The 27,855-nt window shown below is 47.5% G+C and overlaps 1 protein-coding gene across 2 annotated transcripts; it reads left to right on the plus strand.

Annotated features, from left to right (window-relative positions):
• The first annotated feature begins 333 nt into the window (after nucleotides 1–333).
• On the plus strand, nucleotides 334–27,855 carry LOC107379869 (P2Y purinoceptor 14). Of its 2 annotated transcripts, XM_015950824.3 has the most exons (4): nucleotides 334–468; nucleotides 15,954–16,072; nucleotides 16,141–16,400; nucleotides 22,224–27,855. In XM_015950824.3, exons 2-4 carry the CDS (start codon nucleotides 15,986–15,988, stop codon nucleotides 22,933–22,935), a joined length of 1,059 nt encoding a protein of 352 aa, XP_015806310.1. In that variant the 5' UTR covers nucleotides 334–468; nucleotides 15,954–15,985; the 3' UTR covers nucleotides 22,936–27,855. The 2 variants fall into 2 exon arrangements, with proteins under 2 accessions (XP_015806310.1, XP_054598320.1); XM_054742345.2 differs by lacking the exon at nucleotides 334–468 and having other exon boundaries at nucleotides 13,666–16,072.

The following is a 27,855-nucleotide window of genomic DNA, read 5'->3' on the forward strand; positions in this document are numbered from 1 at the left end:
TGAGGCTACAAGAAGCAAAAAGCAAAGATCTCAGGCTTAGTCAACAAACCAACAAAAGCAAGAAGCAGAAAATGGAACCAATCTGCACCAGAAGCTAAAAACTCTGGTTAAAGAGGTGAATCCTCAGGTGAGCAGACAGCTGAAACTAAGTTTAGCTTTTTGTTTATGTGTGTGTGTGTGTGTGTGTGTTCCTAGAAGCCGATTTTTCCGATAACCAGCTGATGAACTTCCTGACAGGTGACAGGCACAGACTCGACGGTGTGTTTTCCTTTGCAGCTCTTAAACTGTCACCTAACAAAGTTCCCCCCAGGAAAGCAGGAACCTGAGGGCAGTTTTTGACTTGCAAACGATCAGCATCGCCCTACCGACGCTCTTCCTCGTCTCGCCCACACTCTCCAGTTCTTCCTCATGTCAGCACGGTGCAGCAGGACGTCGTCACTCACCAGATTCACACCGACACACACACAGGTGAGTCCTGCAGGTAACTGCTCACTTACAGCTTCACGGTCTTTAGAGTTTGATCTGAATAGATGCTCTGATCACATGTTGTGCTAAAATAAAAGAACCAAGAGAAGCAGTAGAAGCTGACAGAGACTTATGAAACAACAGAAACAACCGACAGGGTCCAGCTCTGAGGACTTGGACGTGCCACAGATGTTTTAGTCTAAATCCCAGTTGCGGGTTCTCACCTCGCAGGTGACGGGGAAACGCCTCAGTTCACCTAAAACCTTTGATGCGGTTCAGCACTTCGCTTCCTTTTAAGCTCCCAAAACCCTGAAATGTCAAAAAGTGTTGACAGTCAGAAGAAATCTACAGAGAAGCCGTTTTACTGTTTGATCCAGAAAAACAAACACACAACTTTAGCTCCTGTCGTTCGGACGGATTAGGATTGGAATTAGGATTGTTCCTGATCCGACCGTAGAGAGGAAACCAGATTGTGTTAAAGCGTGGTTCAGAAACCTCGTCACGTCTCAGACTTTCATGTTTTAGAAACATCTTCATGTTTCTGACCTTGTTTTGTTTCAGAGTGATTTTGTCACACAACCTCCCGCTCAGCCGTCAACCTCCTCTAGGGAGGCACCGCAGAGCCGCTCAGACTCCATTACCCAACATCCCTAGCGCCAGGTTTTCCGTTTCACGTCACCCGCCAAACCTATATAAGGAAGTGCCGCACAACGCCGGCTCACTCAGTCATCGTTCTCACCGAACTTAACCTAGAGTCCTAACCAGATCAGCTCAGATCACGAAGCCTGTTCAGATCAGACCAGCCCGATCTCCGAATCCTGCCTGTTCGTACAGATCAGCTTCAGACCAGGAGTCGCCGTGTTCAGCTGTGTCACCATACAGCTGCGTACCCGGCTCCCAGATTAAACAGCGTGTCCATTCAACCCGGCGTCAGTCACTCCGCGCTTGGGTTAAAAGCCACGCCACATCCAAACTCTCGCCCAGCTCGAGTCACCCCGTTACAGGATGACTGAGTCCACAGTTAACCCAGCGGAGTTTGATAACCTGCGTGCTCAGGTCAACCGGATGGAAGTCACGGTGGAACGCCTGGCCGCCAAGGTGGATTCCATCGCCACGGTGGTTCTCCAGCTCTCTGCTGCGCAGCAGCAGCAGACCTCCAGAGACCGAGACCAACCTATATTCAGCCTCCCGGAGAAATGGGATGGAACGCATGGCTCACCTGAAGGACTGTTAGCCACGTTAGCCATGACGTTTGAATATCAGCCACACCGATATGCCACACCCCGCTCCCGGGTGGCGATGCTGGTCTCCCTCCTCACCGGCCGAGCTCAGGAGTGGGCAGCCGCCATGTACAATAAGAAATCGGAAGTCTGCAATGACTATGATATGTTCGTGAACGAACTCAGGAGGGTTTTCGTTCCCCCCAGTGGTGAGACGTCAACGGAGACGCAACTCCTCCAGCTCCGGCAAGGAAACCAGACGGTAGCGCAGTACACGTCTCGGTTCCGGACCAAGGCGGCCAAGCTGAGATGGGGAGACGACGCGCTAAAGGCGATCTACCTGGAAGGGCTCTCCTCCCGCATCAGAGACGGGATGATCGGACGGGAGACCCCTGGAACCCTGGACGAGGCAGCCGACCTCGCTCTCCAAATGGATTTGCGCCTTTTTACGCGCCGACCTGCTGAGCCCGCGGCAGCCGCAACCAACAATCGGTCCCGCTCAGCCAGCCCACTCACTGATGAGCCCATGCAGCTGGGACACTTAAACCCAGAGGAGAGGGAGAGGCGCTATAAGGAGGGGCTATGCGCCTATTGCGGCGCACCGGGCCATCGGCGCTTCTCTTGTCCTTCCCGGCCGGGAAACGCCGTCTCCAAGTAGGCAGCAGCAGAGGGGTCCTACTTGGGTCGGCCGGAACCCCCTCGACCCGCACCATGCTCCCAGTGACACTTCATCTCGCCCAGGGGCCCGTTGAGCTGGAGGCGCTTTTGGATTCTGGAGCAGCGGACTGTTTCATGGATAAGGATCTGGCGGCCCGCCTACACATTCCCCTGTCCGCTCTCCACCGAACCATTCCCGTTACCTCCGTGGATGGTACTCCTCTCCAGCCCTATCCCATCCACCAGGAGACGGTGGACCTCCGTATGGACGTACCTCCCCATTCTGAGACCCTCCGGTTCCTGATTATCACAGCCCCTTTATCTCCACTGATCCTGGGTCACTCCTGGTTCTTACGTCATAACCCCCAGATCTCCTGGTCAACTGGGCGGGTGCTCACCTGGGGAGCGGCTTGTCATTCCCATGTACCTTCTCAACCTGACTCTGAACCTGAAACCCCAGATGTCGATGTCTCTCAGATCCCCTCCTGCTACCATGACCTGGCCCGGGTCTTCTCAAAGACACCTACCACCACCCTGCCTCCTCACCGACCATATGACCTGGAAATAAAGCTCCAGCCTGGCACAGTTCCACCCCGGGGTCGCCTGTACTCCTTATCCCCGGCTGAGACCCAGGCCATGGAGGCGTACATAACGGAGGCTCTCCAACAGGGGTTTATCCGACCCTCCACCTCGCCTGGAGCGGCGGGGTTCTTCTTCGTAAAAAAGAAGGAGGGGGGCCTTCGACCCTGCATCGACTATAGGGGTCTGAATAAGATCACGGTCCGCGACCGTCACCCTCTGCCCTTGATGTCCACCGCCCTGGATGTAGTGTCCCAATCCGCTATATTCACCAAGTTGGACCTGCGCAGCGCCTACAACTTGGTCAGGATAAAACAAGGCGAGGAGTGGAAAACCGCCTTCATCACCCCGACAGGCCACTGGGAGTACCTGGTCATGCCCTTTGGCTTGTGTAACAGTCCTGCGGTTTTCCAACGGCTAATCACTGACGTCCTGAGGGACATGCTGGGCCGGTGGGTGTTCGTTTACCTTGACGACATCCTGATCTACTCCCGAACCCTGGACGAACACATCACACACGTGCGAGCCGTTCTTTCCCGGCTGCTGGAGAACGGTCTCTACTGTAAACTGGAGAAATGTGCCTTCCATCAGGAGACCATCTCCTTCCTGGGTTTCGTCGTGTCGTCAAGAGGATTTTCAATGGACCCCCAGAAGGTCCAGGCTGTCGCCCAATGGCCGCAACCCACTTCCCTAAAACAGCTCCAGAGCTTCCTCGGATTCGCGAACTTCTACCGCCGCTTTATTCGCGGTTTCAGTTCCATCGCCGCGCCCCTCACTGCCTTAACCAAGTCATCCAACCAGACTCACCCTTTCCGTTTCACTCCTGAGGCCACACAGGCATTCCGCACCCTGGTGCACCGATTCACGACCGCTCCCCTCCTCGTTCATCCGGACACAACAAAGCCATTCATCGTGGAAGTGGATGCGTCCGAGGTGGGTGCAGGGGCGGTCCTATCTCAACGCGGTCCAGACTCCAAACTCCACCCCTGTGCCTATTTCTCCAGGAAATTCACACCCACCCAGAGGAATTACGGGGTGGGGGACAGGGAGCTCCTGGCTATTAAATGGGCGCTGGAGGAGTGGAGGCAGTGGCTATTGGGTGCCCAGGACCCGTTTACCATATGGACAGACCACCAAAACCTAATTCATATCCAGAATGCTCGCCAACTCAACTCCCGTCAAGCCCGGTGGGCTCTGTTTTTCGAATCCTACCACTTTCATCTGGCTTATCGCCCTGGTTCTAAGAATCTGAAGGCGGACGCCCTTTCCCGCCATCACGCCCAATCTGCACCCGTCAAAGAACCACCGCCTATTTTACCTGCCCAGAGGTTCGTTGCAGCCCTTCACTGGCCAGTGGAGGACGCCATCCGAGCTGCTCTTCCCACCGAGCCCGCACCTGCTGACACACCCTCCAACCGACTGTATGTGCCATCCACCTGCCGGTCTGAGGCCCTAGCATGGGGACATGCTTCCCGTTTGGCTGGCCACCAGGGGGAGACCCGCACCCTCCAATTCCTACGTCGGGCCCTGTGGTGGCCCTCCATGGCTAAGGATGTCCATGAATACATGGCTGCATGTTCCACCTGCGCCCGTTCCAAGACTCCGAACCAACCCCTGGCTGGTGACCTCCACCCTCTTCCTGTTCCCCACAGACCCTGGTCCCACATAGGCCTGGACTTCGTCACGGGGTTGCCTCCCGTCAACCAGCTCGACACCGTCCTGACCATCGTGGACAGGTTTTCCAAGGCGGTCCACCTGGTGGCTCTTTCCGGCCTGCCCACCGCTAAGCAGACGGCCGAAGTCCTTCTGGAGCAGGTGGTCCGTCTCCATGGGTTCCCTCAGGACATTGTCTCGGATAGAGGGCCCCAGTTCATGTCCAGGTTCTGGAAAGCCTTCTGCCGGCTGGTTGGTGCCAGTAGCAGCCTCTCGTCTGGCTACCATCCCCAGACCAATGGACAGACTGAACGCGCCAACCAGCAGCTCGGGCGGTACCTGCGCTGCTTTGCCTCTTCCCAACCAACCACATGGCCAAAGCATCTCTTGTGGGCGGAGATGTCCCATAACCTCCACGTCTCCTCGGCTACTGGTCTTTCCCCGTTCGAGCTGTGTAATGGTTACCAGCCCCCTCTGTTCCCTCACCAGGAACCGGAGACGGAGGTTCCTGCGGCCCAGCTCCTAGTTCGACGTTGCCGTCTCGCTTGGATCCGTGCTCGGGCTGCCATCACACGAGCTAACACGGAGTACTCACGCCAGCATAAGCGCCGCCACCGGCCTGGTCCGACCTTTCAGCCGGGCGATAATGTGTGGGTGTCTACTCGTAACATGCGTTTGCCCGCCGGCTCCAAGAAACTCAGCCCACGGTTTCTGGGTCCTTACCCCGTGGAAAGGGTCATTAACCCCGTGGCTTACCGCATCCGCCTGCCCCGGTCTCTCAAGGTTCACCCAGTCTTCCACGTTTCCCAGCTGAGACCGGTCAGGACCTCTCCTCTCGCTCCCCCCCCTGTGCCCGCTTCACCGCCTCGTGGGGTGTGCGGTGATGGTGTTTATGCTGTGCGCCGCCTGCTGGATGCCCGTCGCCGTGGCAGGGGATGGCAATACCTGGTGGACTGGGCGGATTACGGACCGGAGGAGCGTTCATGGGAACCGTCGAGGGTCATCTTGGACCCCTCTCTCATAACGGACTTCTGGGCTCGCCGCTCTGGGACTTCTGGGGCCGTCCCTCGGGTGGGGGGTCCTGTCACACAACCTCCCGCTCAGCCATCAACCTCCTCTAGGGAGGCACCGCAGAGCCGCTCAGACTCCATTACCCAACATCCCTAGCGCCAGGTTTTCCGTTTCACGTCACCCGCCAAACCTATATAAGGAAGTGCCGCACAACGCCGGCTCACTCAGTCATCGTTCTCACCGAACTTAACCTAGAGTCCTAACCAGATCAGCTCAGATCACGAAGCCTGTTCAGATCAGACCAGCCGATCTCTGAATCCTGCCTGTTCGTACAGATCAGCTTCAGACCAGGAGTCGCCGTGTTCAGCTGTGTCACAATACAGCTGCGTACCCGGCTCCCAGATTAAACAGCGTGTCCATTCAACCCGGCGTCAGTCACTCCGCGCTTGGGTTAAAAGCCACGCCACATCCAAACTCTTGCCCAGCTCGAGTCACCCCGTTACAGATTTATTTATGATATTTATTAAGAGCACCTCCTGCTTGGAGGAGGTCAAGTTATGGATGGCTCAGAATTTATTGTTCTTCAACCAGAATAAAACTGAGACTATCCTGTTCGGCCCGAAATACAAACATGGATGTGCCCAAGGGATTGACTCTCCTTCATTAGCACCTTTTGAGAAGGCGGTGGTCACCAACCTGGGGGTGAAGTTGGATGTGGAGCTCACACTGGACAGCCAGGTCAACGGAACGATCAGATCCTGCTACTTCCATCTCAGGAGAATAGCTAGGATTAAGCTGTTTGTTTCACGTAAACATCTGGAAACTTTCATCCACGCCTTCATTACCACCAGACTGGACTACTGTAACTCGCTTTATGCAGGCATCAAGCAGGCCTCCATAGTGAAACTACAGAAGGTCCAAAATGCGGCAGCCAGGTTACTGACTGGTACCAGGAGATCTGAACACATCACGCCGGTCTTGGCATCCCTACACTGGCTTCCAGTCTCCTTTAGAATTTCGTTTAAAGTTCTGGTGTTTGTTTTTAAATGTTTACATGAGTTGGCTCCACGTTATCTATCGGATCTGATCCATCCGTATGTTCCCGCAAGGAACCTTCGGTCAGCACAGCAGGACTGCTGGTCGTTCCCAAACACAGACTGGAATCTCGAGGGGGTCGAGCTTTCTCGGTGCTGCGGCCGAGGCTCTGGGATGAGCTACCTACACGTGTTAAACAGGCCGCCACGCTCGGCAAGTTTAAGAGCCGTCTGAAAACACACTTTTATTCTTTAGTCTTTACTCAAGAACAGCCTCGTTGACGGGTGGCTTTGCACTTTTTACTCCCCCACCTAGATTTTATCTACATGTTTTTGTTGGTTTTTAAATGGTTTTAAATATTTTTATTTTCTATGTTTATTTCTGCTGTGCAGCGCTTTGTTTGGTCCTTGGGCCATGTGAAGGCGCTATATGAATAATGGAGGAGGATTAAGTACGATCAGATCATTTAATCTGTGTTCCTGGTGCCAGATTTTTTCTGTCATTCATTTTTCTTTATTTTATGCACCTTTGAAAATGTTTTAGCTTCTTTTCTTCGTTGTAACCAAGCCCCCACAATGCGGCTCAAAAATTGAAGCAATCCCGGAAGTACCAAAAATTGCAGTTCCACCCTCATCCACTAAGGGCTGGTGTCAGAAACGAGCAAATCCTCATTGACTCCCATGTTAAAAATACCAATTTCACAGCAGAAATAAACATGTTTACAGCCTGGTACCAAAACATGTTTTTAGTTTAAATGATCTAGTTTACACTCATGACAACTCTGAGGGGGGTGAATTTTTTTCTCACTCTTCTGTTTAAGTGTATTAAAAGCCTAAAATTCTGTATAATTAATGAGCATCAGACCCACGTGTGCGTTTTCCGTGATCAGCTGAAGCTCACGCCTACCTGTAGAGGGAGCCTCTGATTTGCGGGTAGAATCGGCCAGCGGTGGTTTCCCACCTGCGTAAAATGGTGAACGGCCGGTATTTGTAAAGCGTCTTCTTGGGTTCCACAACCCCTCGAGATGCATCTGCAATCCACCCATGCACGCACACGAAGCACACGCTGTAGATGGTGAGCAATATTGTAGCCACAGCTGCCCTGGGATGGAAGCAAGGCTGCTGAATGATGGTGCCACCAGCCCCTCCAATCACCACCAGCAGGCAAGGTGGGGGAAATGTCTTGCCCAAGGACACAACAGCAGCATTCTCTGCCAAGAGCCAGGATAGATCCTACAACCCTCCAATTACCGGACAACCCCGAGCTACTGCCGCACCCATTCATCATCATTCTGGATGCAGTGGGGTAAACATCTGACTGCGGCTCGGACCTGCTGCTCCAGCTGCGGCAGCGCCGTGACTCAGTGAGCAAGTAGGAAGTAGTGCGCTTCCTGTCAAAGCCTCTAAAAGCATCGCTGCTCACGGTCACCTTTGTTCTCTAACAGATGGAGGACGCCACGGACTTCCCTGTGCATCTTTTATCCCGCCTGGAAAAATCTGAATTCCTGAGAAGGCTGTGTGAACAAACGTGGCCGTGTGAGGACAGGCTGACCAAACCAAGACTGGACTGGGCCCACTCAGACGCATCTGGCTTAACTGGGGCAGCAGCAGCTCAGGTGGTAGAGTGGGTTGCCTGATGATCGGAGGGTCATGGGTTCAATTCCAGCTCCCGCCAGGGGTATTCTGCTGTTGTGTCCTTGGGAAAGACACTTCACCCAAACTTGCCTGTGCTGGTGTTTATGTTTATGTATTTAGCAGACGCTTTTGTCCAAAATGACTTACAAGTGATAATCGGCATGTTGCCCTTGAGGCTAACAACAACAATAACAACAGCAACAACTTGACATCAACCATGGAGAGGAGGGAACATGGAGTGGACAGTAGAGAGGGGGGGACGGGTGCAGGGAGGGTGCTAGTTTAGAAGATGCTCTCTGAAGAGCAGGGTCTTCAGGAGTTTCTTGAAAATTGAAAAGGAAGCTCCTGTTCTGGTAGTGCTTGGAAGGTCATTCCACATTTGTGGAACGATGCATGAGAAGAGTCTGGATTGTCCTGAGCGTGGTGTAGGCACTGCTAGCCGACGATCCTGTGATGACCGGAGCGGCCGGGCCGAGACGTAAGTCTTTGCAAGAGGATTCAGGTAGATGGGAGCCGCGCCATCTCAGACTTTGTATGCTAGTGTTAGCAATTTGAATTTGATGCGTGCTGCTAGCGGTAGCCAGTGGAGCTCAATGAACAGAGGGGTGACGTGTGCTCTTTTTGGCTGATTGAAGACCAGACGCGCCGCTGCGTTCTGGACCATTTGAAGAGGTCTCACAGTACAGGCTGGAAGACCAGTTAGAAGGGCGTTGCAGTAATCGAGGCGGGAGATGACAGTAGATTGCACCAGGAGCTGGGTGGCATGTTGTGTTAGGTATGGTCTGATCTTTCGTGTGTTATACAGCGCAAAGCGGCATGAACGAGCAACAGAGGCAACATGATCTTTAAAGGTCAGGTGTTCATCAATCACAACACCCAGATTTCGAACTGCCTTTGAAGGAGCCAGAGATAGGAAGTCATTTTGGATTGAGATATTGTGCTGAATGGATGGTTTTGCTGGGATGTTATGTTCATCAAGAGCAGCTGTGAGTTGTTTAGCCACAACCTTAAGATCCCAAGTTAAGAAGATGCTCTCTGAAGAGTTATGTCAACTGGTTCCACCAAGCTAAACTCTATGTTCTATTTTTTACAGATGGCGGAGTGAGTGAATGATTGGTTGCTTGCGGTCTCTCCTGCATAATTTAATTAACTACCTGGATTTTTGACCTTTTGCATTTGGTACGTGAATTTAAGTTCTATTTTGAAGGAGTGGAGAAAAAGGTGAATTACTAAGCCATATTACTGATAAAAATGCCTCCCTAAGCGCCAGCAGAAAGATCAAACGAAGGGCTCTGACGACGACGCTGCTGATGTGTCACTGGAAATCCTGAAAAAGGAGACTCTGGAGTCTACTCTTCAAAAGTTTTTTGACAAAGCAGAAAAACATGCCAAGGATCGGTTTGATAGTCTTGACTCTCAACTTGACTCAGTTCGATCTACACTTGACAAGCACACACAAGAGCTTGAAACTCAAAAACAAATCACCACCTTACTCCAAAAAAGGGTGCGGTGCATGGAGGACGCTTCCGTGGCTCAGAGCGCAGACCTGCAGAAACTCCAGAGGAAGATTACTGCCCTCAATGATCAAAGTAGAAGGAATAATATCCGGATCCTCAATTTAAAAGAGGGGATTGAGCTTAACAATGCTCTATCCTATTTTAGGAGCAACTTGTTGGTGTGGTTCCCAGAGCTGGCGGGATCTCCTCCTGATATAACTCGGGCACGGCGGGTTGGACAACCTGGCGCGTCAGGATCTCCTTGGTGGTCTGTTTTCTCCGAGCGAATGACAGAGATCGGATCCTGGCTCTGGCAAGGAAGTCTGAGGTGTCGGTTGCTGGTAAATTGGTTCGATTTGCTGCTGATTTCAGTGATGGAACAGCTCGTCGGAGACGCTGCTGCTTCCCGGTTTTGAACCGGGCTCGCGCCTTGGGACTACAAGCTTTTCTTCTTTATCCTGCAAACATCAAGATCATCTCTGATGGTAATCATCTGCTTTTTACAGACCCAGTGGCTGCTGAAAGTCACTTGGACTCTTTGGGTTGAGATGCCCTGAGATGCTTTGGATGTACGAGCACCTGCGCAGGGCGGACTTGACTTTCCTCTTTCTTTTATTATTAGATTCTGGCTCTTCCGCAGAGCAGGTAATTCCTTTTGTTTTTTGCTTCTCCTCTTGTTCAGTGAAGAAGTCAAACTTCGTCTAAGGTCAAATTATTCTTACTTTATTCTTATTTATTTGTATTGATAAAATCCAGCCACCGTGTTGAGTTATGGCAATTTTATTAGTTTAGGTGGCTGTGCTTGGAGCAGGATGCAGGCCATGGGCTCAGATATGAGACCATTGCTCTTTGGACCATGAGTGATAACTCATTTAATTTCCGTGTAATTTTATTATATTTTGGTCTTTTTTTTCTGTTTATCTTCATTTTAGATTTTCTTCTGTGTCTGCCTGCTGTGAGGGTTATTTTTGTACCTCGTTTTTCTTATTATGGGTAAAGGGTTACACATAATCCATCTTAATATAAGAAGCTTATTTCCTAAAACTGATTTATTAAAAGCATGGCTTGGTTATAATGAACCAAAAATAATTACGTTATCTGAGACATGGTTGAATGAAAACATTTCTGACAATGATATTTCTCTTGACAACTTTGTTTTATATAGAATGGATAGAGGGACGAGGGGTGGCGGGGTTGCCACTTATGTCTCCTCTAGTCTGAAGTCTCAGGCCCTGTCCACACGTAGCCGGGGATCCGCCAAAACGTAGATATTTTTCTACGTTTTGGCCTGTCATCCACACGAAAACGGAGTTTTTTCACACGAAAACAGATCTTTTTAAAAACTCCGGCACTGAATCTATCTCTTCAATTTGCCAATTTTCCTGCACTGTTCGTGCTTATGTAAAGCCGAGCTGTAGTTGCATTGTTTAATCTTTGTTATAATGATTTTGTGCATTCACTGGCTAAAATGCTGTTTTTTGTTGCCAATCTTTGTATTCAACTGGGATATTACTCCACTTTAGGTTTAAATACGATGTAGTATTTTGCCCTTATTTCTTTTTGAGTGCCTCACAGCAGTTTTATTTAATTTAATTGTGTACATAGGTATTTATATACGTATGTACATGTGTGGGTATCTATGTATCCATGCATATGTGTATATATTTGTGTGTGTGTACGCATATATTAACATGTGTATATATATATATATATATTTATATATATCAGTATTTTTACTGTTATTATTTATTTACTTTCCTTCTTTTTTCTTTTTTAAATCTGTTACAACTTTCTAACTCTGCCACCTTATTTGTTATCGGTTGTGTTGTAGGAGGACCTGCTCGAAAACGAGATGTTACATCTCAAGCAGTTTATCCTCCTGAAAAAACATGTTAAATAAATAAATAGTAAATAAATAAGAGCAGCTGTGAGTTGTTTAGCCACAACCTTTTCCAAGATCTTGGAGATGAACGGAAGTTTAGAGATGGGTCTGAAGCTGCTATGGAGAGAGGGGTCAAGACGTGGTTTTTTAAGACGCGGGTGGATTACAGCATTCTTCAAACTCTGGCTCATCCCTTTAGTTTGGAGCTTTTTCCTGTTTGAATGAATCACGTTTACAACAATCCTCTGAAAATGTTCAGATACTAAAATCAAAGTCCAAACAAACAAACAAACAAACAAACCTTAGAAAGTCCATCAGAAGATCTGCAGAACTGTTTATCCAGAACCACCAAACAGGACTGAATCTGGAGTTTAAACTAAAGTCCCATTTAGTCGTCACACACACACAGGTGTGAGGTGAAATTTATTCTCCGCATTTGACCCATCCCCTGGGAGAGCGGTGAGCTGCAGACAAGCCGCGCTCGGGAACCATTTGGTGGTTTAACCCCCCAATCCAACCCCTTAATGCTGAGTGTCAAGCAGGGAGGCATTGGGTCCCATTTTTTCAAAGTCTTTGGTGTGACCCGACCAGGAATCGGACCCCTGATCTCCCGATCTCAGGGCGGACACTCTACCACTAGGCCACTGAGTACGCTAAATTAGTTCTTTAGAGTTTTCTGCCCATTGGAGGAGTCTTCCGTAACCTTGAGTGCTTAACCACCACCGTCCCCTGTTCACACTCACACCCCAGAACTTACTGGTCAGTGGCTCAGTGCCGAAAGGGACTCCCAGCACACGCTGAGGGAGGTTGAGATCATGACAGACTAATTAAACTGATCACAAAACACAGATTTACTTTCTTTATTTCGTTTTCCTCATCCAACCCCCATAAATCCCCATGTGTCCGCCTGCAGCACTCCCGAAGGACAACAGGCAAAACAAGACAAGAAAGTCTGACGTGTTGAGTAAAAACTGCTATTTTTAGCATATTTTTAGGTCCGACGTGTTGCTACCAGACGTACAGTGTGAGCTGTCAGGTCGCATGCGAGAACTGGGTCGTACAGCGTGAGCGCATGACTCGTGAGATCTGCCCTGCGAGGAAGTCGTACAGTTTGAGCTGAAGCTGAGTGCTACGGGTGAAAAAGTCACACAGTGTCCGCCCGGCTTTAACCACAGTCTTGCATGCTGATGACACAAATATGTTTGTGACTGCTGTGGTGTTCAGCCACTTCCCGTTACTGACTTTGTTCTGTGTTTATTGTCAGTGATGCATGAATCTCTTCCTTGTTTCTTGAGTGTTCCACTTGCAGTTTGTTTATGAAGCCTTTTCCACCCGGCACAAGAGCCCCCAAAGTGAAAAAGCAATAAAAACAACAGTAACAGGTCCCATCTAAATAAGGGGACCAAAACCACTGGAGAACAAAGAGCGTAAGAGGGCTTGTTATTGTTTTTTTCTTCAAATTATCCTATGAGTGTACGTGCTGCTGCAACAAGGGAATTTCCACACTGTGGGATACATTTTCATTTCATTTATTTGTGTATGAGCGCCTTCCTTCAAATACAGGCCATTTACCATTCCTGCTGCCAATCAAGGCAGCCCAAAGCTCTGAACGCAGCAAACAAACATTAAAATAATAAGTGATACAGCATACAAAGTAAAATGTACTACACTTAAGCTCATGTTGAGTACCAGAGCAATGACATCCTAGATAAAAATCTTCATTTAGCTAAACGCTGCATGCAAACAAGGACTAAAAGCCATGCGCATCAGCTAAACTGACACAATCAGTTAAAACAATCAGATCAGAGGCCTAACGGGGTGCTGTGGGTCTGTGCTGCATTTTCAGTTTTGCTTTAAAATCCTCAAGTGAAGCTGTGAGTCTAGTTTCCAGTGGAAGGCCATTCCACAATTTTGGGGCAAAAGTAGTAAAAGCTCGATCTCCGCGACTCTTACGCTTGGTTCGTGGAACAACTAGTAGGGTGTTGGCAGCAGAGCGCAGTGATCTTCTTGGGGGTGGGGGTGGGGGTGGGGGTTCTGCAGTAATTCAATTCAGTTCAATTCAAGTTTATTTATATAGCGCCAAATCACGACTAGACTCGTCTCAAGGACCTTCACACAGTAAACATTCCAGTACAGGTCAGGTCATTAAGCCAATCAGTAAAAAGTTTCCTATATAAGGAACCCAGCAAATTGCATCGAGTCACTGACTAGTGTCAGAGTCTTTACAGCAATCCTCATACTAAGCAAGCATGTAGCGACAGTGGAGAGGAAAACTCCCTTTTAACAGGAAGAAACCTCCAGAGAATCCTGGCTCAGTATAAGCAGCCATCCTCCACGACTCACTGGGGATGGAGAAGACAGAGCAGACACACACACACACACACACACACACACACACACACGCACGCACGCACGCACGCACACACCAAGTAGTGTTTCTATGGTTACATTGTGATTTCTTAGTAAATATTCTGTTTGGCGAGAGATAAACTTCATTGTATTTATCCTAGTGGATCTATAATTAAACGGGTAAACTAGTAGTAGCACATTCAATGTCAAAGAGAGTAAAATGTTATTATCAGGAGAGGGAGAATGTTTAAGTGTAGTGACAACAGATAAGGTGGCACAATTTCTGCTAGCGACCTGAATGTACATACAAGAACCTTGACCCCAATGCAGTGTTTTACCGTAAACCACCGCAGTGCGTGTAATACTGGAGCGATGCTCTCCCATTTGTTCACTCTGGTAAGGAACCTCGCTGCAGCGTTCTGATCCCTCTGCAGCTTTGACACTGTGGAAGTATAATATACCGGTAAAATAAAATCTATTATATTTCTATTCGTAATGGAAAAACTATGAAAAAACAACCAAAAACCTTAGCATGAACACCACTGGGAACACAGCGACTTCAGAAGTTAAAATGAATTAAAAGCCAGATTAAGATAATTGGTCTTAAGGCGAATTTTTTTAAAGTGATCAGTGATGTTTGACAGAGAGTTGGAGATCATTTCAAAGCTTAGGACTGTAAACTGAGAAGGCACGTTTACTTCCGGTTTTACGGCGTGACTTTGGAACGCAGAGGAGCAAGTGTGTGGAAGACGTGAGGGCGCGAGACAGTCCTTAGGGACAAAACATTCCTGAGCGCAGCCATTCAAGGATTTAAACCCAAATAAGAGAACCTTAAACTGAAGTCTAAAACAAACTGGGAGCCAGTCCTGAGAGCGGAGAACAGGTGTGATGTGTTTACGCCCCTCTGTATCTGTCAAAAACCTGGATGACACGTTCTGGTCTAACTTGAGGTGAGGAATGGAAGTTTTTTTTTACACCCATCAGGGATTCGTCTGAGTAGTCCAGTCTGAAGTAATAAAAGCATGGATAACAGATTTGAGATGCCGTTTAGGTAATACTGGTTTGAGTTTGGTGATCCGTCATAATTGAAAGAAGCGGGACTACGCTATGGAGTGGACCTGAAGGTCCATAGTAAGGGATTAATCCTGAGATTAGGAACTGAGCTACTGAGATGTAAACAAATATAGCAAATGTCAGGCAGTGGCGCCATTGTTTGCAGTTGGAGAAGAAAAAAAAGAACCACCTCTGTTTTAGAATCATTTAGGTGTGAAACACTGGCAGCAAGCCACGCCTCAACATCCAGAAAGCAGTCAACGACAGACTAAAGGGATGCACTGGATTGGAAAAGAACATAAAACTATAATTCATCAGCATAGGTGCCATGCTTCTTGAAGATGTCCCCAAGGGAGACAATACATAACAAAAACAGAATGAGCCCCAGCACAGAGCCTTGTGGGACCCCCCATCAAAGAGGGGCTGACATCAAGTCTTCCCTCCAGTTTGACACAGAGGCTACAGTCATGCAGATACAACCTAAACCTATTCAGTGAAGAGCAAGTTACGCCCACCAGCTTCTGGAGTTGAGTTAACAGGACGCCATGGTCGACTGTATCAGAAGCGGCGGACAAATCCATGAGAATAAGGAGGACATTGTGGCCAGAGTCAGTCTCCAAGAAAAACGTTGTTTAAAACCTTAAGGTGCTGTGTTGCAATCTGAAACCTGATTGAAAAATGTTCGTGAGGTTGGTGTTTTTTTAAGTGGTTCACAGACTGTATCTGAACTGTCAAGGCCGGGATTTTTCAAGACTGGCTGGACAACCACATGCTCAAAGACATGGAGCACCACAGCAGTTGTTAAGCTGGCATTGAAGATGGCAAGGACAACAGGACCAAGAGCTGAAACGGTCGAGGGATGTCTGAGTTTCCCTCTGGGATCAAGAGAATTTGATGCAACTTCTCTCACTTCTCCTAGATAATCCAGGCGATACCACCCAGTCAGGAAAGATGAACACCAGTAACTCCACGTCCTGTGAACCCGTTCACCCAACAGCCCACATATTCTTTATATCCATCTACAGTCTGATTTTTCTGGTGAGCCTCTGGTTTCTTCTTATCTTCGATTTTTGTTGTGTTGTCTGAGTTCCTCGTTTCCTCCCTAGGTGGGACTGTTCCTTAATGGTTTCACGCTGAGGGTTTACTTCTGCAGACCCCAGCGCCGGGCGTCCAGCAGTGTCACCATCTACCTGAAGAACCTGGCAGCCTCAGACTTCCTCATCAGCCTCTGTCTCCCCATAAGAATCATGAACTACGCCAGCAACTCCGTCGACATTCGGCTGGTCTACTGTAACTTTGGTGCTTCTGCCTTCTATCTCAACATGTACGCCAGCATCATGTTCATGGGCTACATTGCAGCCAACAGGTAGGAATGACATCAGCGTGTCAGGTCAACATGTCCAAACCCAGAGAACAGCAGCAGCATCTTCATCTGCAGTGAGATCTGTTCCTGAGCTCTACTCCTACCATCTGCGTCGGTACGGAGACACGTAGCGCTGTTACGCGTCGGCGCAAGGGCTCTCCAACAGGCTCACAAAGCACAATGGAGCCCAAAATGTTTAAACATCCATCGAAAGTGACGGAGAATGCAAGCTTGTGATTGGTCTGGATGCCACTTCCTGCAAATTCGTCACCAGCACCCGCCGTAGATCCGTTAAAAAGTAAAAAGATATTTAGCGACGGACCCAGAACAGATTGAAGAAAACATTGCGGAAAAGTCTGGAATTGTGAACGTTTATTCAGCCGTGACTGAAGGAGTACAAAATACGGAGCAAACGTGGACGGAAACGGCGGGAAACGTGGGTTTAGAGGTGGCGACCGCAAAAAGAGGTGGAGGAGAATGAAGGACAAATTTACACATTATTAAAAAACACTATCGTGGACCAGATACATGAGTCCCATCTTTTAGTTCTTTTTAAAACACAGAAAAGGTTTTATTTATCTGCAACGTTTCGTTTGCGGCTGCAAACTTCGTCAGGCTGACGCTGATGGTGGCGTCACTTCCTTCTCCGTTTATCCGCGGGCAGCAGAGGACGTTGTCGCCCTCTGCTGCCCGCTCTCCCCTCTCCGACGGTGCAGTCCCATGCGCGATCCAACCAACACACACAGACCAATATCTATTATGGACATCAGAACTCCCCACCATACACGAAATGTCAGTAATCAGAACATTATATCACCGAGCAAACATGGTAACAGAAGAAAGAGACCGTAAACAAGAGGACAAACACATACAACATGCTTTAAAGACCTGCAGATACCCGACATGGGCAATAAACAAAGGAAAACAACAAACAACAACAGAAAGAAAAGAACAACCAAAGCAAAGTACCAGAACCCCAGAAAGACAAGAACCAGAACCAGTGATAACCCTACCATACATCAGAGGCATTACAGAAAAAATAAGAGCAACGATGAAAAAAACACAACATAAACACACCAACAAAACCATACACAACAGTTAGAAACAGACCAGTGCACCCAAAAGACAAGAAACCAGCTGGACGTAAATATGGAGTCATTTACGAAATCCCATGCAAACTCTGCAATAAAACATACGAAGGGAGAAACCGGACGCCAACTCAACACACGAACAATAGAACACAGAAAGGAGTGCGAGAAAGAGGCAAATCGAAGACACACAAGAGCAGCAACAGAAGAAGCAGAAAGTACAATAAAAAGGTCAGCCGTGACAGATCACTGCACAAGAGAAAACCATGTAATGGACTGGGACAGCACAAGGATCATAAACACCGAACAACAGAGATACAAAAGATGGATGAAGGAAGCTAAAGAGATAAGTAGACGTGGATGTGGGACCATGAACAGGGACGACGGAGTTTACTCTTTGGGTCGCGCATGGGACTGCATCGTCAGAGAGAGGAGAGCGGGCAGCAGAGGGCGACAACGTCCTCTGCTGCCCGCGGACAAACGGAGAAGGAAGTGACGCCACCATCAGCGTCAGCTCTGAGGACGTTTGTAGCCGCAAACGAAACGTTGCAGGTAAATAAAACCTTTCTGTGTTTTAAAAAGAACTAAAAGATGGAATTAGAATTTCAACACAGCAAAGATACGTGAGTGTCACGGTGGCAGGATACCACAGTCGTCCCGGCGTGGAATTGTCTAGCAACGCTCCGCTGAAGTTCGCATGTGAAAACCTTTCCGACACTCCGTGCGCGTCTCTCCGTTGCGGAGCTCACAGAGAAGTATAAATCAGGCGTCGTCAGCAGTGGCCAGAGAATGACATGTAGTTCCTAAATGTGTGTTCAGGTGGAGTTTTACACAATTCTGGCTCAATGACGTTAAAATGAGCAGTAATAACTTAAGAAAACCATAAATGTGTTTCGATTTGTGCTGCTACTCATGTTTGCAACCAGACCACACGTTCCAAACTGCCTTTGGCACAGCTGCCGCGTGAGCATTGCCTAATGTCGCTCCATGAGCCGCCCAAACGTTTCAAATTCTTCAGACTTCATCAGTTTTCATTAGAGGTTCCAGGATGTGTCTCGGCTTGCTTTACAATCTGATCGTTGATGATCAACGGAAACAAAAACACGAGGAAATAAAAGCATCTTTGTTTTGGGTTCTATGTGTGTGTGTGTGTGTGTGTGCTCATGGCTTTACTGTGAGAACTTATCTATGATTTGCAAATGCTTGCGTGTTTTTGTGTGGCTTGAGTCTTTGTGTGACTGGGGCATGAGGTTCTCATACCGGAGTAGTTTGGATTACAGCTATGTGGAGTGTTAATGTCGAGCTGAGGGGAACAGAATGACAACTTCCTTTTCCGAGTCGGACGATCTTTAGACCTCAGAACCTTTAATGTTTGACTCGTATTCAGATAAGATGATCAGAGAGGGACTCTTAGACAAAGTCTGATTAAAAATCAATCATCAAATTAGGGAAATAACTTCATTTACTTTCAGAACAAATATAGCCATCAAATAAATATTCCACAATTTGAAAGAGAGACAACAGATAGGATGCTTTTGCGTCATTAATCCAACTGTTTGTGTTCAACGTGAATAAAGTCTGACGTCTGACATGAATGAAGACAAGTAGCAGCCACTGGAACGGCAGACTCTTGTTTGTTTATTTTCAGTCTACACTCGTCCTTTCATAAAAACTTATGATGATTTGAATTTTCAGTTTTGTTATTTATGTCTGCTGAAACCACGAAGAGTTGTTTTCATCCATCAGGCGCCGGTAGCTGATTCATCCCGCTGTCCTGCTCACCTATTCCACCTTCCTCAGGATCCACTGATTTCCCGTTTTCCTGTTCACTCTCTCTCCTTCTTTACATTTTTAATCACAATTGTCTATTTTTTTGCTCATTTTAAATATATTTGAATCATTTTCTAAATTTCTGCATTCTGGTCTAACTTGAGCTGTGCAATGGAAGTTTTTTTTTTACACCCATCAGGGATTCGTCTGAGTAGTCCAGTCTGAAGGAATAAAAGCATGGATAACAGATTTGAGATGCCGTTTAGGTAATGTTGGTTTGAGTTTGGTGATCCGTCATAATTGAAAGAAGCAGGACTACGCTATGGAGTGGACCTGAAGGTCCATAGTAAGGGATTAATCCTGAGATTAGGAACTGAGCTACTGAGATGTAAACAAATATAGGAAATGTCAGGCAGGGGCGCCATTGTTTGCAGTTGGAGAAAAAAAAAAGAACCACCTCTGTTTTAGAATCATTTAGGTGTGAAACACTGGCAGCAAGCCACGCCTCAACATCCAGAAAGCAGTCAACGACAGACTAAAGGGATGCACCGGATTGGAAAAGAACATAAAACTATAATTCATCAGCATAGGTGCCATGCTTCTTGAAGATGTCCCCAAGGGAGACAGTACATAACAAAAACAGAATGAGCCCCAGCACAGAGCCTTGTGGGACCCCCCATCAAAGAGGGGCTCACATCAAGTCTTCCCTCCAGTTTGACACAGAGGCTACAGTCATGCAGATACAACCTATTCACTCTCTCTCCTTCTTTACATTTTTAATCACAATTGTCTATTTTTTTGCTCATTTTAAACATATTTGAATCATTTTTTAAATTATTTTTTATATTTTTACTTTTTTTGTTTTTGTGAAGCTCCTCGTGATTTTTATCTTGAGAGGCGCTATAGAAAAGATTTCTTCTTCTTCTTCTGCTTAACTTTGGTTGGATTTCTTGTGTCGGGCGTCGTAGAAACAGTTTAACTAAATCCTGATTCATGCTTCTCCGTCTGCGTCAGTGCGGAGACACGCAACGTCCTTGCGGGCCTGCTGGAGAGCTCCGCAAGGACGGACGGAGTCGAGCTCTCTTTTCTAAACATCCGTCAGTCGAGACGGACAACGCAAGCTTGTGATTGGTCAGGACGCCGCTGTCGTCTACACCGCCGCCATTGCGCCCTCAAAAACATAAAGAGAGCCGAGGATAACTAGCGGCAGACACGGAGCAGCTTGAAGAATACCTCGCAAAAAAACTCTAAAAACATGAACGTTTAATTCCCCCGTGACTGGAGGAGTGAAAAGATGCGCAGCAAGCGTTTTATTTGTGGACGGAAATGACAGGAAACGTGGGTTTAGAGGTGGCGAGCGCATGAAGAGGTGGAGGAGCATAAGAGACAAATGTGTCCGTGTTAAAAGTCTCTTATATACAAAAAACACAATATAAATACACCATCTTGGACCGATACACGACAGGATACCACAGAACAGCGCTACGCCCTCTGCTGTCCTGCTGGGGAATTGCTTTGCAACACTCTCCAGGAGACGGAGAAGTATGAGAGCAAAACGCTTCTGTCAGTCCGTGCGTGTCTGTCCCTTGCGGAGCTGACGGAGAAGCATGAATCAGGCTTAAGAAACAAATCTTTCCTCCCAGCAGAAGCGCTCATGCTCCAGATGTGACTGACAGAAATAATGTGTTAATTAAACCAACTTCCTTTAGTTTAAACTGGAACTGAAACTGACATCAGTCCCTCTGCTGCTGTCCTTTAAAAATGCATTAAAACTTTAAATATTCATCCAGTCAGATTTCTTGAATTACCTTGCTTTTCCATCGCTTTATGAAAACAGGTCTGATGAGTCCAGGTGGACCCTGTCCCAGAGCGATGGCGCATCAGGGTAAGAAGAGAGGCAGATGAAGTGATGCACCCATCATGCCTAGTGCCTACTGTAAAAGCCTGTGGGGGCAGGGCTATGATCTGGGCTTGCTGCAGGTGGTCAGGTCTAGGTTCAGCAACAGGATGTGCTCCAAGAGTGAGGTCAGCTGACTACCTGAATGACCAGGTTATTCTTTCTTCCCTGATGACACGGCCATTATCCAAGACGACAAAGCCAGGATTCATCGGGTTCAACTAGTAAAAGAGTGGTTCAGGGAGCATGAGACATCGTTTTCTCACACCGCAGAGTCCAGACCTTAACCCCAGTGAGAATCTTTGGGATTTGCTGGAGAAGGTTAGCAGATAGAGGTACTTAAGTATTTTTTTTTAGAAAAATTATGTATTTGCGTCTTTTTTGATGGAGTATGGCGGACTGCCCCGTTGACTAATATCTGTAGCGGTGAGACTATTTGAAAGACAACTGTAGATCCTGCCCCATGACTGAGAACCCTCAGCTGACCGTGGCCAGACGATATATTCACACACGTGTATAGGAAGGCTTGACAGGCTACTGGAAATCAGCTCTGATCTCTTAAATCTCTCAGTGGTTCACAGGATGCGTTCGGTAGGCTTTACACCAGCGAGAGGGTTTATGTCACGGGGCGGTTTGCTTGGAAGTCTTACACGGAACTCTGTGGTTATTAAAATGGAATTCTGAGGTTGTTTACAAACATAAACAGCAACAGCAGCTAGCTCTTCATCCAGGAGTTCTTCATTCTCCCGCTTACATGAGCCTGTGATGGGAAAGTGACAGTGTGTAAGACTGAGGAGGCCGGAGCTGATTCAAGACACACCTCAGATAGCCGTCAGCCCATCACTCCAGAAGATGTAAACTCAATTTCTCTGAGCAGAGGCTGTTCAGGAAGCTGTTTAAAATAAGGACTGTTTATAACTTTCACAGCGACACATATTAATAATCTGTAACCAGTCAACATGACTGCAGGAAAAGCTGCTGCTAGTGATGGATGGGTTTTGGACTCTGAAGGGTTTGTTTTGACCCAAATGTTGGTCCCTGACTGAACCCACACCTTTCTTCTCCCTGCAGGTACATAAAAATCATCCACCCTCTAGGGAATCACACCCTGCTGAAAACCAGGACTGCCTTCATCATCTCCATAGCAACCTGGAGTGTCCTTGTGGCTATGACCATTACCTACATGATCCTCTCGCTCAGTACCCAGGAGCGTCAGGACCATCTTCCAGGAATGGTGAGCTGTGATGTCCTGCACAGTAAGCAGCTCAACGTCCTGTACAAGGTCATCCACTGCTTCTCCGGCATCATCTTCATCTTCTTCCTCGCGTCGCTGGTTTACCTTTACAACAGAACCTCCCACAGGCTGGCACAGGCCCAGGAGAACCAGCCAGCATCCTCCAGCTCCAAGAAGCTGGCCAAGTCCCGCAGAAACATGCTGGTGCTGGTCAGTGTCTTCTGCGTCTGCTTTGTCCCCTACCATCTGGTTCGTCTTCCCTACGCCTTCATGAAACACATCTGGTGCTCCTTCAGCTGGTTCTTCTACCTGAAGGAAATGACTATTGTGGTCTCAGTTCTCAATGTTTGCCTGGATCCCCTCATCTACTTCATCTTCTGCAAGGCGTTTCGGGCCCAGATGAGCCTGAAGCCGGAGTCAAACACTGTGCAAGTCGCATCAGAGGCAACAGTCATGGAGAGGAGGAGCAGCGAAGGGCGGCAGAGCTTCCTAAAGAACCCGAGGAAGCTGTCGCTCCCCCTGAGCACCAGTCCCACTGACGTGCTGTAGCTCACACTGACTGACGGCTTCTATAATACCTGTAAAAAGACCAGTTTAGAGAAGATCTTCAGATGGAATGGGGTTTCGCCTCACAGGGAATTGGGCAGAATTCCTCTTTAACTATGGATAGACCCTATCCCTGTACTGAAATAAATCCACAGTCCCATAGTGGATACTTGTAAACAGATCTTTTAAAGACTTTTGAGCCTCGATTCTTCCCCAGCAGGACTAAAGATCTTCACAAACTTTGTTCAGGTCTTAAAAACCTCCATAAGTCCTGGAATTCCTCGAGAGAATTCCCATCACTCTCTGCTTTTCAGCCAGAGTTCTAAAAAGGAACCACGTGACGATGAGAAACGATGGGGGTATAGCTGTTTGATCAAATGTTGGGAAGTGATCTGTTAGCTCTCTCAAGCTAATTTTAACGCTGTTTGCTGCAGCGGACATGTTGGATGGGGCTGACTCCAAACACGTTTTTATCCAGTCAGTCCGCGCCGCTCCAGCCTGGCCGGCAGCCCGGTGCACCCGGTCACGTCCGTGGAACATAAACGTCGACCACTCCGACACCAGAAACCATGAACGGTGTCCTCGTTCGCACCTCACCCTGAATCAGCGTCTCCTCTCTGAGCCCACCATTAAATTACACATCTCACCACTAGGGGACACTCTATCTTTACCACACTGGTGGTGTGATGACAACGACCAAGTTTAATGCTACTCTGACTACGTTTTTTGAAGTTATTGAAGGTTAAAGTTATCTAGGGGGCGCTGCGACCAATTACAGAAAAATCCCATTGAGGTCAGCTTGGGTTGACAAAGGTGGTTTTCTGTTATTTTGGCACAAATCAGACGTGTGTGTTGTCTAAAGCCAGGGAGCTGAAAGGGGGTGGAGATAAAGGGGTTTGAACCAACAACCACATCAATGTGTTTGGTGCAGTCATGTGATGACCTATCTAGGGGGACCTATCTAGGGGGCGCTGTGACCATTTACAACTAAATCTCATAGAGGTCATCTTTGGTCATCAAAGATGGTTTCCTGTTAATTTGGCATCAATCGAACGTTGCATGGGCCATCTAGAGGCAAAAAGCTTTAAGTGGGCGGAGTTAAAGTGATTTGAACGAGTGAGAACATACATGTGTTGATTGCAGTTGTGTGATGACTCCCACCATGTTTGATATAGTTTGGAGCTTTTTGTAAAAGTTAAAGGTTTTATTGTATCTAGGGGGCGCTGTCCCAAATTTAGGAACATATCCCATGGAGCAGTTTGTAGGTTCACAACAATCATTTGCATGTAGTTTGGTGTGAAGTGCATCATGCATGTGTTATTCAGGGCCTAATGTCTCTCAGGGGGCGGAGCTAAAATGATATCAACAAATGACCACAGGATTGTGTTGGGTGCCTTTGTGTGATGACACATAGCAAGTTTGGTGCAGTTACAACCTCGTCTGTTGGAGTTATTACAGTTTTAAAGGTGTGTAGGGGGTGCTGTGGTGATATTATACAACGGTCACCAACCGTTTGTGCCTCATTGGCTAAAGGGCATGATTGTTGATTGCCATGTTCAGTCTCGTGCAGTTCGGAGGTTGTTTGTGGAAGTTACAGTCAAACGTAAGGTCACGGCGTTACCCCAGAATTCACCATGGCATCAAAGCCCCTCCCTATCTGGAAAGCTATCAGAACTGAATGGTCATTACAGCATCATGAAGACAGTCTATGATGTTAGAGTCATGTTGACTAAATTAGAGGGGGCGAATATGGGCATTTCACCACCAGTGTTGGGAGTAACGCGGTACAAAAGTAATTACCGTAATTACTGTAATGCATTTGCTGTAATGTGGTAATGTAAGGCATTACAGGGAAAGAAAATGGTAATATTTACTCGGTACAGTTGTCAGTAACGCGGTAATTACAACGCATTTTTAAATCCAGAATCAAGATGTGGGTTTCTTAAAAATTAAAGCCCAAAATAAAGATCCGGCATCCACATATATGACGTCATTTATGGACTCCGCTTTGCGGGCATTCTATGAGCAGAGAGGACGCAGCGGTAATGGCTCAAATACTCCAGCTGCGTCCTGCGCGCGGCCGCTGCTATGTTCATAAAATCGCTCCACCAAAACAAAATAATTCACTTGCGATCGTTCATATCAACCCATATTCTCTGTACTTTTCTGATGTGCTTTGCCTCAGCTGAGTTCATAATCTGTGCCCTCGCCCGGTGATTTCCACTCATTGCTGCTGGAGCGCAGTGCAAATTAAGCTTTTTTTTTTTTTTGCATTCGGTAGATCCTTTTGGCTGATTAGTTAGAAAGTAGGAAATCTAGGAAACAGTTTTTTCTGGAAGACGGAGAAAACATGCAGCATGCAGGAAGGTTAGGGAGAGAAAGGGCCGGAAATTATTCAAATAAAACCAAGAAAACAAAACAAAGTGCTTGAAAAGAAAAAAAAAGTATGTAGATTTATCCCCAGTACACATTTTTACCAGTGAAAAGCAATAATATATAAGCATTTAAAACTTATACATGTGATAGAATCAGATCACCCGAGAAGTCATTCCCACATCCAGGGCCGTATCAAGGCATTTGGGGACCAAGGCAAAATAGGCTTGGATTCCCCACCACCTCACATCCTGCTGAGTTAATCTAAGATGGCAGCGTGCTGAGAGTACAGATTGTTGTTGCTTTTATTTAATAAACAATCATTTTAAAGAACTGTTTTTAACAGCAATCCTAGCTCAGACACCACATCACCTTCCTCTGCATGTGTCATGAGTTCACTGAGCATCACATGACCTGATTCATATTGAAATTGTTTTGGTGAAAGTAATGCAAAAGTAGTGTAATGCCTTACATTTTAAAATCAGTAATATTGTAATGTAATCAATTACATGAAAATGAGGGTAACAAGTAATAAATAATGCATTACAGTTTTGAAGTAACTTGCCCAACACTGTTCACCACAAAACAATAGACTTCCTGTTGTCAGGGGTCGGGGCTTATGTGATGTCAGCTATCCACATTGTCATTGTCTTGACATGTGGTCAGTGATCACGTAGACAAAGTTTGATATAGATCTGATCATGTGCATGGAAGTTATTACATCAATGAATTTAGTAGCGAAAGGTCAATGTTTGAGGCTTAGCCACGCCCACACCTTTCAACTTTTGAAAAATCCGACGGTTGAAAAATTTCCCCTTTTGTCTTAAGAGTAAATAACAGAAGTTTGAAGGCAATCGTTGACAAGGGCGATGGGGCGTCACTCTCCAAACGACGTGTGCGAAAACCACTTGCGTGATGTCATTATCCAACATTCAGTTTAGTTTGTGGCTGGATGTCAAATGACCACAGAAATTTTTGTAACTCTACTCTATTCGGGTATGAAGTTATAGCCATTTATATTTTTTTGGTGAGTAGTCAAACTTCGAGGCCTGGCCACGGCCCTTCAGCATATACAAAAAGACTGTTTTATTTTTTTTCTATTTGATCGCCCATCCCTTCTGAGGAATTTCCCACAAATTTAGACAAGACCGTGCGAAAAATGATCGAGTAAATCAATCAGAAGCGGACCCTAGAAACGGCCATAATGGGGTCAAAATCACCACTTCAAACCAAAATGGCCGACTTCCTGTTTTATGTTGACCATAGTTGCAAGAGGCTTTTCTGGTTGGACTGTTGAGTACTACAAGTGTACAAAATTTCATAACCGTACGACAAACAAAGTATTATGGGGGGGGTTCACATTCTAGGGGGCGCTGTGGAGCTAGTTTTATTGCGATTTTTTTTTTACCTTGAAAATACAAATTTTACACCACGCCTGACATGTGTGCAAAAATTCCTGAGTTTTCGGGAATGTTAAGGCCTCCAAAAAGCCAATTTACTTGGCGGAAGAAATATAAACAGAGCAGATACAATAAAAATCAAGTTACTCTCGAAATATTTCAGCTAAACCTTGCACCTTCGGTCTTCAGGTGCAGCAGACCTGAGCCTGGACTCTGGAGCACACCTGAGTCTGGACTTTATGGCACACCTGGGTCTGGAGCACACCCAAGCCTGGACTCTGGAGCACACCTGAGCCTGGACTCTGCATCACACCTGGGTCTGGAGCACACCTGAGCCTGGACCCTACAGCACACCTGGGTCTGGTGCACACCTGAGCCTGGACTCTGGAGCACACCTGAGTCTGGACTTTATGGCACACCTGGGTCTGGTGCACACCTGAGCCTGGACTCTGTAGCACACCTGAGCCTGGACTCTATAGCACACCTGGGTCTGGAGCACACCTGAGCCTGGACCCTACAGCACACCTGGGTTTGGAGCACACCTGAGCCTGGACCCTACAGCACACCTGGGTCTGGAGCACACCTCAGTCTGGACCCTACAGCACACCTGGGTCTGGAGCACACCTGAGTCTGGACTCTATGGCACACCTGGGTTTGGAGCACACCTGAGTCTGGACTCTATGGCCCACCTGAGTCTGGACTCTGGAGCACACCTGAGTCTGGACTCTATGGCCCACCTGGGTTTGGAGCACACCTGAATCTAGACTCTGGAGCAAACCTGGGTTTGGAGCACACCTGAGTCTGGACTCTATGGCCCACCTGAGTCTGGACTCTGGATCACACCCAAGTCTAGGCTCTGGAGAAAACCTGGGTCTGGAGCACACCTGGGACTGGACTCTGGAGCAAACCTGGGTTTGGAGCACACCTGAGTCTGGACCCTACAGCACACCTGGGTCTGGAGCACACCTGAGTCTGGACCCTACAGCACACCTGGGTCTGGAGCACACCTGAGTCTGGACTCTATGGCACACCTGGGTTTGGAGCACACCTGAATCTAGACTCTGGAGCAAACCTGGGTTTGGAGCACACCTGAGTCTGGACTCTATGGCCCACCTGAGTCTGGACTCTGGAGCACACCTGAGTCTGGACT

This window comes from Nothobranchius furzeri, chromosome 13 (assembly GCF_043380555.1).
Source record: "Nothobranchius furzeri strain GRZ-AD chromosome 13, NfurGRZ-RIMD1, whole genome shotgun sequence".
NCBI lineage: Eukaryota > Metazoa > Chordata > Actinopteri > Cyprinodontiformes > Nothobranchiidae > Nothobranchius > Nothobranchius furzeri.